This window comes from Gymnogyps californianus, chromosome Z (assembly GCF_018139145.2).
Source record: "Gymnogyps californianus isolate 813 chromosome Z, ASM1813914v2, whole genome shotgun sequence".
NCBI lineage: Eukaryota > Metazoa > Chordata > Aves > Accipitriformes > Cathartidae > Gymnogyps > Gymnogyps californianus.
The window spans coordinates 34,640,620-34,652,928 of NC_059500.1; the positions used below are offsets into that span (position 1 = coordinate 34,640,620).

General features: G+C 42.4%; 1 protein-coding gene across 1 annotated transcript; it reads left to right on the forward strand.

Annotated features, from left to right (window-relative positions):
* Positions 1–2,918: 2,918 nt before the first annotated feature.
* On the forward strand, positions 2,919–12,032 carry MINAR2 (membrane integral NOTCH2 associated receptor 2). Its single transcript, XM_050913752.1, has 3 exons — positions 2,919–3,083; positions 10,799–11,044; positions 11,853–12,032. Exons 1-3 carry the CDS (start codon positions 2,919–2,921, stop codon positions 12,030–12,032), a joined length of 591 nt encoding a protein of 196 aa, XP_050769709.1.
* The last annotated feature ends 277 nt before the right edge of the window (positions 12,033–12,309 follow it).

Consider the following 12,309-nt stretch of genomic DNA (forward strand, 5'->3'; position numbering starts at 1 on the left):
TCCCTGAGCACCTGGATAAGCGTGGGCTGTTGGGAAGAGAGTCAGCATGGCTTCAGTTGTGTCCTCAGCAAAGAGGATCTGGTGAACACAGAAGTCTCTGACAAGGTTCCACGTTACAGGATATTCAAGGAACTACATTCACACAGGACTACAGGAGCACTCTTTACGGCTTGAAAGTTGCTTAAAGGAAGCAAAATGGTCATCTTTCAGCATGGAGAGGAGTCGGTAGTATGGTTCCCCAAAGAATGATGCTGAATTTAGTTTTTTCAACATTTTCATCAATGGCATGAGGAAGAGAGTAAAAACTGAGATGTCCAGCTCTGCAGGTGACATTCAGCTCTTCTGGTTAACCAACTGTTGCCTCACTTGGCAAGAAACTCACAAAACTGATTAGGCAAGACGTTAGCCAATAAACTTTGATGTGGGTAAATGTAAGGTAGTATAGCTATGGAAAATAGCCTAAACGGTTCCTACAAGATGCTGAACTTGCAACTGGCAGTCATAGAGGTGGAGAAAAATCATAGTGTCATTGGTTACTGTAGTCTTAAGTTATTAGCTCTATGAGAACAGCAGGAAAAAAAGGAAAAAACTGATGGGTGTTGTCAGAAGAGAGGGTATAATTTTTCCCATTTTTGGAACTGTGGTGTACCCACAGCTTGAGCATTGCATTCATTTATGGTTGCTGTGTTCTCACGAACAATGTAGTGGAATTACACTGTAACACATTAAAAAAGGCAAATAAATGAGCAAGGGGATAGGCCAGGTGGCTTATGAGATGAGACTGAAAAAGTTGATACTTCAGATTGGAGAGGAAGAGGCTGAGATGAGCATGGTCAAGGTTTAAAAAATCCTGAAGGTGATCGATAAGCTGCACATGGAGCTTTTGTTCTTAAAGTCCTGCAGTACAACAAAGAGAGCATCCTTGATAAAGCTAGTATGGAAATTAGTTTAAAACACATAAAAGTAAGCACTTTAGACAGATGGTCATGAGGTTCTGAAGCTTGCTTCTAGAGAAGGTAATATCAGAAGATTTGAAAAGCAATTAGACAAATTCATGGACAAGTCCATAAAAAGATAATAAAAGGCCTGGGAAGAGACACTCTAGCACAAAAAATTGTGTGGCTTCTGGGGGAATAAAAGGAGAACGAACTGCAGAAAGTAGCCAGGTGTAAACAGTCTCCCTAAACAGCATCTCTTCTTGCCTTTTTCAAACACAGATCCTGGGCTTGAGGGGTCTGACCTAGTGAGACATTTCTTATGTTCTTATGTCTAATGAAACGAAGTAGTATCGGTAAGTAAATTCACACAGATGCACACCACATCCTATGCTACAGTAGCACGGAAGAATCCTGTGTTCAGACAGGTGCTGGAAAGGGTATGTATGTTTAGGAAAGAAGGCATGATTGTATATACCCAGCTATTTTAGAACACAAATTATTACTGTCTTAGTTCTGCACAGGGAAAAAGGAGGGCGACTACATGTCATGGTAAGTCTAAAACAGCAGCTTCATGGTAGTCCCTTAGGGTACACTGTAAAGGTGTGTTAGTGTTTCAGGGCTTCATTACACTGGGGAAAAACAGTTCTAAATGTAGCCGCAGGTTCCCCAGAAGCATGCACATTCACTCAGAAACACGGTTGCTACTCTCTCTTTTGTGGCTGCTCACAAATACTCTTGATTATCTACTTGAAACGTGACAGATTAATAATTTTTAACAGATATGCTGTAAAATAATGGCCATTAAATACATGCAAGGAAAAATCATGAGCTTTCTAAGTAGATAAGGGTTTTAACTTATATGTATATGAAATATTCATTTATTAAATTAGGATCTCATATTAGTATCACTTAAAATATAGTTTACTGGTTTTATTTTCTTTTTAAATTTCAGCAGTCTTCTGTAAGGAAAATAGATTGGTCTGATTCTCAGGTCTAAGTACAAGGCTAAAATTTCTGTGATGCCTTAATTCTCAGTACTAATTTGATCCAAAACAGGTTTTCCTGGATTTCAAACAATTAACTTGCAAAAACCTATCCTCTGTGGCAGTGTCATAAAAAATGAAACATATCTTAGAAAAACAGAAAGGTTTGGAAAAAAAGTTAAAATAAAAATGAGGGGACTACTTTTCCTAGTTGTAAGTAATGGCCATGATGAGACAGGGAATTTCATTAGCTGAAAGTCAAAAGAACTTAAGACTTATAAAATGATGATGAAAATATCAAATCTCAAAATAAAATAATAAAAGTGAAGGGACTGAGACTATGCCGTTCAAGTCAGTAAGAGTTTTTTTCATTCACTTGAACAGGAGCAGAATCAATTCCTTGAAAACTTCTGTTATCAATTACTTGAAACAATCTAATATTTCCCAGGGTCAAGAAGAATTTACTGTGAAAGAAATCCCTGAACCTAAAGAAGTGCATGTCATAACCGTCGTGGTAAACAGTACCAACCCACACAGCACAATGGAGCCTCTTAGTACTGCCACAGAAAAGGAGAACTTGCTTTGCACTGGGAGCTGCTTCTAATTTTCTGGGAAAAAAGCTTACTTTGAAGTATTGTAAGCTTGACATTTTTGGCAGGTCACTTGAGGAAGTGCTGGTATGCATTTAAGTGTCTCATGCATCTACTCACTGGTACTCTGTTAGCTTTAATGAGCACATATGTATCTATCAAAATAGACCTTGAACTTGAAAACTTAAGCTAGGCACTTACAGAAACATGTCCTGTCTGCTCTGCCACTTCTAAACAATCTTTTATCATTGGTAGATGATATAAGTGAGCCTGACACCAAACAGAGGTCAGATACAGTTTCAGGAAACTGTCGTATCCTTCTTCACATCATTAATAATAGAAGGAGCGTGCACAGCAAGGAAGCAGAAGCTGGGGCTATTTTCATTATTACTCTACAGGACAGAAACATGGACTTCTCCGTTTTGCCAAACAACAACCATCCCGATAAATTCCTGCAACTCGAGGTGAAGTCTTTAGTGAAAAATTCTGCCTTTCTACAAGCCAGCCTGGCGAAATTCCCAGAAGCAGCTTTACCTGGAGTGCAGCGGTGGCACAACAGGGTCTATTTACAGGTAAGATCTAAAAAAGGCTGACATTTTTCCTGATTTTTCTACCTTGTTTTTGGGATCAGGAGACAAATGACATGAGGCTGAGACTTCAGCTGTGGATTCAGCTTCCTGCATCTCTGAATCTGCATCACTAATACCCCTGTAAGTTTTCCCATTGACTTCAGTGAGGATCAGGCTCCAAGAGAAGAGTTGCTCTCTTCAGGGCGGTCCGCTGACTTTATTTCAGTACGTTAGGCTTCCTAGTGCTCATTGTAACATTTTCATAGCATTTCCCAGAAAGTCTACTGATGTCAAATACCGATGAATTGTACTGAAGGGGCGAATGGAACATGCTCTCCGAAGAAATAAGAAAAAACCCCGGACTTAAACCTGAAAGCCAGGTCATATCCCTTAAACTCGATAAAAAGGCACACTAGAGAGAGCATCAGAGATTCTTGCTAGTGTCTCGCAAGTTTATATATGTCTACATAGTTCACTGTAGCTTCCTCTTTATTTTGCCTTGTTTTTCTCATTCTACTTCAACCTTCCTGTTATCCTGACCGACAGCTCTTGAAAGTGTGAAACACACTGACTGTATTAATCCTGGTTATTATATAGAGGTAGCAGCAGTTTCTTGGTAAAAATGTAAATGTGCGCTGCCTAGTAGAGGCCCTGGAGCTGGCGGAGGAGAAGTTCATGTCTGGATCAGCAGCCGTACAGCTGCATCAGCTCACACCCCTCTGGGCCCCACTTGCTGCTCCACAGCGCTCCTTTCCTGCTGCCCGGGGAGCCCCTCGCCTTTCCCCACCCTTAGCATGAGCAAAAGCTCCAAGGTCTGGTTCTTGTCAAGGGACGGAGACGCACATAAGCAGTTGGGGGGGGGGGGGGGGGGGGGATGGAGTAGGGTCTGCATCCTGAGGATCCTTAGGGTGGGGGTCCAATTTCCCAGGGGAATGAGGAGTGGGAGCCGAAAAAGTCTCAGCCTGAGGGAGGGGAGGGGAAGAGAAAGATCCTTAAAGTCTCCCACAGCTACTTCCAGTTCCACTTCTGCCCTCTCAGACATTTCTCCCCATCAGCTCCCCAAACCCCTCCACCCTCTCCCAGAGTCCACTCCAGTCCTCATCCACATGCAAAAGTCCTCCCCATCCTGACACCCGCTTCCATGAACCCTCCTTACCTTCCCTAGCCTCTTCCCACCCCAGACACCCTTCCCTCTGCCTACCCCAATGCCTCCAGCCGCCTTTGCTCATATTGTATAATCTTTGCTGGCGATTCCCCAAGGAGAGCTGGGAGGGGGGGACACACAGTCGTCCATCGTCTCCTATGCAAAGAGCCCTAACCAAGGGAAGGAGCCTGCGGGATCCCAAACAATGGGGTATGGTGCAATGCTGGCCTCGCTCCTCACCCCACCTAAGCCTCTCTTTTGTGCAGGAGGGAGGCAGCCACACACAGAGCCTCCTCCGCAGCAGGGATCCTTCTCCCCATTGTTGTTAAACAGGACGCACTGTCACCGAGCCAGGGCTGCAGAGCTGCAGGAGGAATAAAAATGTGCGGGGAGCCCTGTGCTTTTTCGACTTGCGCTCTGCCCTTCGCCACCAGCAAGAGGGTTTTCCTGGAACTCTGTTCCCAGCCCCGGGATGACCATTTCAAAGGAAATGTCTGTGCTCACCATGTCTCCAGAAATGCAGTTTGCAATGCGGTATGTTTTATAAATGTCAAACCTAGGGCACAACCTATACTTTTAAATGTAGTCATTAGTGAATTCAAGCTGTCCAGATAAAATTCATTGTGCCTTATTCTCTCTCCCTTATGAGCTCGCCTCCTTTTTTCCCTTTTGTTGACAATCAAATAAAGGGAAAAGAACTGATGAGTTCCAGACATTAGAATAAACATGATGGCACAGTGGAGAACTAATGGCACAGGAATAACATGTTTTGCTTTAAGATGAGAGAGCTAATGGGGTTAAGGGTTAGTTAATTCAGAAACGGAAATGGGGGGGGGAGGGGGGCGAGGGAGGAGAATTCATTTCAGAACATATGTGCGTGACCTACAGACTCCCAAAGTCATTAAACCTTGAGAGTAGCCTAAATTCCCTCTTCAGAAATTCATTTTCTTTGAAGAAACTATTGCTACTCAGGGCTTCCCGTGTAAAGCAACTTCTCAGTGGTGTGTTTCTGGTCTCTTCCAGACCTTTATTATGAAATCACTTAAATTCAAGTGCACTTAAGCGCTTATGTCTTTTCTCCACCTATAAGTTTTCAAATGTATTTCCATTATAAAAAGCAGCTTGACATAACAGCAGTTCCTATTGCTGACCAAAAAGTTGCTCCTCTTTCTCCTTACTTTCCTCTTCTGTATCAGGCAAACTGAACAGCTTCCCTGCTTAGCGTATATTTTCATCATCTACTTTGAATAAAACAAACCATAAAGCGGTCCAGGAATCTTAGCCCTTCCTTGTGAAAAGCAGCATAAAAAGCACAGACTAGTTCTCCTGCAAATGACTAGCTACTGACGGCTTTCTGATTGCCCTGAAAATTTCCAGTCTCACTGGACTCTCTGCCCCACAATATGTTTTAATGCTCAGCATACACCAGATGATTAATCCCCTATATCTGCTTCTGATATCTGGGGTGCATGTCTCCCCTGTAGTGTACCTGGTCATTTTCTGCAATTCTCAGGCTTCTCTTTCCTGCTTGTATTTCCCTTTTTTCCCTATTTCTGGAAGACAGCAGAGAGCATTTGGTCTTTGAACACTGTGCTACTTCTTGTCATGCTGTTCTTGCTTAGGAATTCACAACTCCGAACAAATTTTGGCCTGCAGATATTACAGTTACCGTGCTAACTGCACTCCTAACTCCTCCTGGTCTCTCATCTGAGCTAACACCTGTGTCCTGCCTTTGCTTGTTTCTCTGTGTACCAGGACAAGGATTTTTTTTTTTTACCTATAAGTTAGGTGCTGGGTTACAGTCACTTGTTTGTCCCCTGGCTCATATGTGCATTACATACGTCCACTCTTTCCCTTATTCTTCCCTAGACTTCTGCAACTGGCCACAATCAGAGCCAGCTGCAAGGATGGCAGGAGCTTTGGTCTGACACCGTACAGAAGTTTTTATATAATGCACTCACAACCCTGCAGAACTCCATTACCAATGACAGATAAAACAGCTTTCTTCAAATAAACAATTCATTACGAGGACAGAAGAACTCTCAATGCTGCACAATTAAAATAGTCTGTATGAATGCCTACTTTTCTCTAAATATTCCTGTCACTTCGGCTTAAGTGTTTATAACCATCTACTGATCTCCTTCCTATCCATGTCAGGTGGCTTCCCAGGTTGCTTTGAAATACCTGATGCTGTCTTATGTCTCTGACAAGCAATTCAGATCCCTTTCAGTTCCTTCAATAAGAAAACTTGCATTCTCAGGAATCCTTGATGTGAACTGTCTGCCCTACTGTCTTTCTGATCTGCTTACTTACCCTCAGTTACTCCTTGCCTTCCTGATTGCTTTTCCACAGCATCCCCTATGAGATCAGACTTGTTCAGGAAATTCTAAAGAGCTAATAATTATTTAACATGATAAATGAGCTTTTTTTGTTCACCAAATGCCTAGCAATACCTATACAGTTGTTACAACTATCATAGGGATTCCTGAGTTACCACCTAGCAGCTTTTTGTCTGTCAGACCTTTTGTCTGTCTTAGGTCTCTACATCAGAAAAATGCCCTTCCAAGTGCTGGGAGAGTCCTCCAGGGTGCGTTACAAGGCTTTTGCACAACAGAGGGTTATAGTCTTGAACAAATTACATGCAAATATAATAATCACCCTGCTACCCACTTTCATTAGGATTGAGGACGTTGTTACAAAACAAATCCTGCAGTATATCATGGCCTTAAGTTTCTTAAAGACTCCCTTGGTTAAAACTGTTAGGCGTAGCTGCCCATCGACAGCATTTGTCACTTTCATTGAGTATCTCCCCTGGCTGCAGCTGGAGACTCTGGCTGACCATGGGACAAGAGGAACTAACTCTCTTTGGGAGGGAGTAAAGAAGAATTCGACTTCCAGGAAGTAAATTTCCTTAATTTTTCAAGTGTGTCTTTGATCTCTTCTTGCAGGTAGATGGGCTTGAGACCAAGGCCTAGCCTTAACTGTTGTCCTGGTTTTGGTGGGTGATGATTAGCTTAATGTCTCATATCACAGACTGAGGAAAGAACGGTTAGACTCTCAGGTTGTTTCAGTGCTAACAACAACGACAACAGCGGGAACAAAAGAATGAAGTCAAGATAAAAATGAGATCAAAATGTTTCCTAGCAATATAGATTAATTTATAATGTTTAATTATATATATTGTAATGTACCTACATGCATAATTTGCACTGTGAAATAATCAGCAAGAAAAACCTGTAGAGTAAGCACATTTTGACCCAGGGATGGAACTAACATTGACTCTCTGTAGATATTCAGGCTTTTTACAGAATTCTCTTTTTGTACATGCCAGCTCTCTGGGTCTGTCAGAGAGGGACAAACTGTTCTCAGTGAAACACAAGTTATAAACCGTAACAGTTTTCTTGCTCATGAGCTCTATGTAGATCAAACACAGTTACGTGTTTGCCGAGTTGAGCATTTTTCATCTTGTTAAATGAGTATTTCGTCAACACATTTCAACTACGGTTTCTCAGAGTTCTTCATAACTATTGCTGCTTTGAGTGTTTGCTGTTCCCTCCTTCCATTCAGTGAACAGTAACGTAAATTGCCTCCGATGTGATCTGTTCCACCCTCATTCACACTGGCTTCTTAGACCCAGTGTATACCATATAAATTCTGTAACGCATATGAATACCTAAGTTTACAATACTTTCCTCTTTCTTTGAACATTTGCTTAATGAATCAGAATCAAAACATAGAAGTCTGTGAAAACTGTTGGGAGATGTTTTGAAACTTAAAAGAAAAAATATGTAGTTTTTGCTGGAATTAATACTAGCAGGCATATTTTTATTATCTAATCTCCTTCTGTTTCTCTTCTTCTATAAATGCATACATTTCATGAAATCTTCTTCATATTTCTCTGCATCACTTCTTGGACCTAAACTTTTTTTTTTTTTCCCCATATGTGGTTCAGGCTTCTGTCCTTCCTTTTTCCTAACTAGTCTCTAGGGCATACCTACTGCAGAAGTTTCACAACTAAGTGTTTGCCTGCACTCAACTGTATTCTCCCGACTAGCTTGGCACTTCAATGTCTGGTCTCTAAAACTTCTGCAAACTACCTCCTACCCTAAATTCCAGTCCAGTTGTCATGATAAAACCCTGTTGCCCCTCCCATCCTATTCCCTCTGTACCTCTGCTCCAGGCTACCACATTCTCCTGTTCTCATGCCCATGAAAAGGAAGGTACTCCAGACGGAAGGGGCAAAAACTTTTGCCACAAAGCACTCTCTTCATGAACAAATTTTGCATCACGCCATCTATTCCAAGTTTTGTAGCATTTTATTTAAAACAGCTTTAGAAATTATTGTCAAGTCGCATTCTTTTCACAATGTTTTAGCCTAGGGAGACAGGGCATCCCCTGGTGTGACAGTTTGCGTTCTTCAACAAAATGTTCTCCAAGCTCAACTATCTAGCAAGCCTGAGGGAAGCATCATTAAGGTCAATGACAAATTTTAAATAAGAAATAAAATAAATAAATAAAATGAAATGAAATGAAACAGAATGAAATGAAATGAAATGAAATGAAATAAAATAAAATAAAATGCAGTCAGAAAGAAACAACAGTTAAAAACACCAGCTCAGCTGAAATCTGGCCAGTACAGCCCAGAGGGCTTCAGTGCCAGCTGTAACTGCAATGCAAAGAGTAATATTGTCAGGGGATATGTCAAGGCTAAGGAATGACATATGGAAATTATGAACTAATAGAGGGACTGGGAGGGCACTGAGGATCCACCCACCTACTAATGGTAAGTATTGATGGGAAACATGCTTAGTCACTTGTGCACAATTTAGTGATAAGAATGCCAGTATGATGCTTCCTCCTAGGGTTTCTTAAACAAAGGCTGTTGTTTTCTCTTCTCCACCTTTCTTTTCTGAAGGAAACCAGTCCTCCTGCTTCCTTCTACACCTGCCTGCACCAGACCAACTCACAGGTGTCTATGCGTGTGCACAGGCATTGAGACATAAAGAAGGTGATAACATGTAGCAGCTGGCTTCTACTTAAAGTGAATTCACCAGCCCACGAAGGGGGCAGAAAATTACTCATGCAGAAGAAGCCAACAGTTTGCTATCAGCTTAGGGACCTGCACTGGCTGATGTGGGATGCGAGCAGCAACCAGAGCCAGTGTGCGGGAGGAGCTGGGATCCCCTGGGCTCCAACCAGAAAGGTGGAAGGAGAAGCAGGATGTACCCCTAGCAGCAGTGAGCCCTTCAGCTGCTGAAGTCCGTCCAGCCCATGGCACCTTAACAGCTGGAGATCTCAATAGCAGTGAAATATCCTGGGAAAGACGTCCTTTCACAGAAGGAAATCTCTCAGGTCCCAGCCTCTTCATCAGCTGTTTACAATGTGCACTCACTTTATGGGAGTCTGGCAGCGGGTGCTGCCCACACCTTTGTGGTTTCCGAGGGTGGGAGAGGGCTGGGGTGTGCCCCCCTCCCAGCACGCCTGCCGCAGGGCCACTGGGTCAGGCCAAGGCTCCCCTTGTCTCAACATAAAGTTCCTAAGGACGAAAGTGCTAATGGGGAAGTGGTGTTTGCTAATGAGGAAAGCTGAATTTGCACTGTGATGGTTCTGTAGAAGCAGTCTTGAGACATGGGAGAGGTGCTGGCGTGAGGCAAGGGCTCTGCCAGAAGCAGGTCTCTCGGGAAGCTGACGCACCGCCGGAACCACAGATCCGTGACAGATTAATTCAAAGTCTCGGGGGCAGAAGGTTGCGGTGAACCTAAATGTTGAACAGCTTGAATTGGAGAGTCTGATTGCATTGCTCCATGCAATTACAGATCGAAAAATATGGTTACTACCATCTTACTGGCTCCTGAAGAGGCTCTTAGTGCTGTGTTAAGCAGCAGCTTGTGAGTTCTCAAAAAATGTGATCCCACCAGGGTTGTTCGTCCTCCTCCCTTGCCACCCCCCCGTTCTAAAAGGTCCGATTTAATGATTGTTGTTGCTGGGAGACTGCTCAGATATTTAATTACCTTTGAGTTCTGACAGTGCCCAAATTAAGGACTCTCCCTCAGTTGAATGAAGGGCCTCTTTGACATCCTGACATGGATCTAGCATTCAACAGCATGAACAGAATTGCAAATCACACCCCTGCTGTCAGTGGTACAGTTCCAGTCAAGGCAGTCACTTACCATTACCCCGTGCTTCATTCTGCCTTGTCTTTACAGCTCTGCTCCTGCATGATATGCCCATGGCTTTCATCAGAACTGCATCTTCTACCGCAGTGCTCCCTAGCACTGTTTTGCTAAAGCAGAGGCTTTCTTTCAGCAGGCATTATAATGTCAGTTCACATTTGCAAAAGAATTTAATGTTCAGATTGTACCCACGTGCTTTCCCCAGAAGGAAAAAATCAGCCCAGAGTGAACAGTCAGGCTCTCTTACTGCACTGTAGATGTTTGCCAGAACAAGAAAAATTGTTGCATGGGTAATTTTAAAAATGATTCTGTTGTAATACAAATGATAATTCTGGAAGGGGGCCTGTGTCGTAGGTAAACGAAGATGAAAGCCAGCTTCTGGTCTAACTTGTGCCTTACAGAGAGAAAAGAGAAATGTCACTGAGCTGCCGGGCTTAGACTCGAATGGGGTCAGCCAAAAAATGATAGACAAAGCCCTTGGGAAACACATTACACCCATCACCCTGAAATCCACAATCAAAAGCAACCCCTTGTACAGTGATATCCAGGTGGATGACGACTGGGAGGAGAAGAAAAAGGCCCCTTCCTGGACCGTGCAAGACTACGACAGACACTCGCTGCACTCTGACTTGGCCAGCCACATGAAGGTAACGTGCTGTTGCACTGCGTTTGAGCAAAGTGAATTGCTATGAGCTGTGTGGTGTGTCTATAAACCACTGTGCAGCCCGCTTAGTTCTTTTGGTGGGATTCCAGAAGTAAAAATGGACGTATTTTCTGGTACAGACATGACACTAACACAACTCTGATCAGGAAAAGAAGTCTACGTATCTGGTTAGACACCAGGAATTTCAGTTCTGCAGAACACAACCTCTGTGACTAGAGGAAGTCTTAAACCGCAACACCCCTCAACTCATCTTCCCTGTTTATATAGGGAAGAACTATAAACAAGGCACTTACATACTATATACCCACTTTAATAACTGCTCATAACAACATTCTGTTATCAAATAACATACATTTTCTCAGCCTCATCCACACTATGCAGGATCCTGCCTACCTGTGGTTTGGCACAAATCCCTTTTAGGCTTACTTCTGTGAGTTTTTTTCTGCTGTTCCCTTTTTTGGAAAGGGACTCAGATCTGTGTTTATAAATCGACATCTCTTCTTGAGAAGACAACATGGTTTCTTCTGGGTTTTTTAATCACATTTCAATGGCTGGTGTCCTACATTTGGTTCCTGGCTGAAAAGCATGGTTTTAATTTTCCCCAGTGGAACATTTGCAGCATCTGGCAAGTAGTGCAACCTATGTTCAAGTGAAAGTTTCTTGCATTTGTGTTGTGATGCCTTAAATTCATTAATCACTGTCTGATGATAGCCAAAATACTTCTGGCTATGTTCTAATGACTTTATGTGCAAGAGAGAGGAACTGAGTTCATTTTCTGATTTTTCTTTTAGGAAAATCCTAATGATCTACAGTTCTGGATGGGGGATATTTATACTCCTGGGTATGATACCTTGTTAAAAAAGAAAGAGAGAGAAAAAAAGCATTCCAAATGTTGCCGAATAATCCTGCTCATGGTACTAGCTGTTTGCATCCTGATTACCATAGTCACGCTCAGCATTTTACTTACTTAGTACAGCCAAATTATGTTGATGGGAATTTTTTCAATAAATATTTTTATTAAGCTATTCCCCTCCCTTGTTTTATTTGAATTCCAATTTTTTGTCACAAATACAATTTGTTTGACCTCACTATTTTACAATGTTCCTGTGCAGCATAAGGAATTGATCCTGAAAAGAGACAAATACTCTGAGCATGGCAGAATGTCTCCTTATGGGTATAATTAAAAAACAAAAACTATAAATATGCTACTTTTCTTAGTGCCTTCTTTGGACTAGTGATTTGGGTCAG

Bases quoted from the DNA above. Each gene is read 5' to 3' on its own strand.
- MINAR2 (XM_050913752.1), top strand. From the start codon at position 2,919: ATGGACTTCTCCGTTTTGCCAAACAACAACCATCCCGATAAATTCCTG. The intron at 3,084-10,798 runs GTAAGATCTAAA...TGTGCCTTACAG, and splicing joins ACAACAGGGTCTATTTACAG to AGAGAAAAGAGAAATGTCAC. The intron at 11,045-11,852 runs GTAACGTGCTGT...TTTTTCTTTTAG, and splicing joins ACTTGGCCAGCCACATGAAG to GAAAATCCTAATGATCTACA.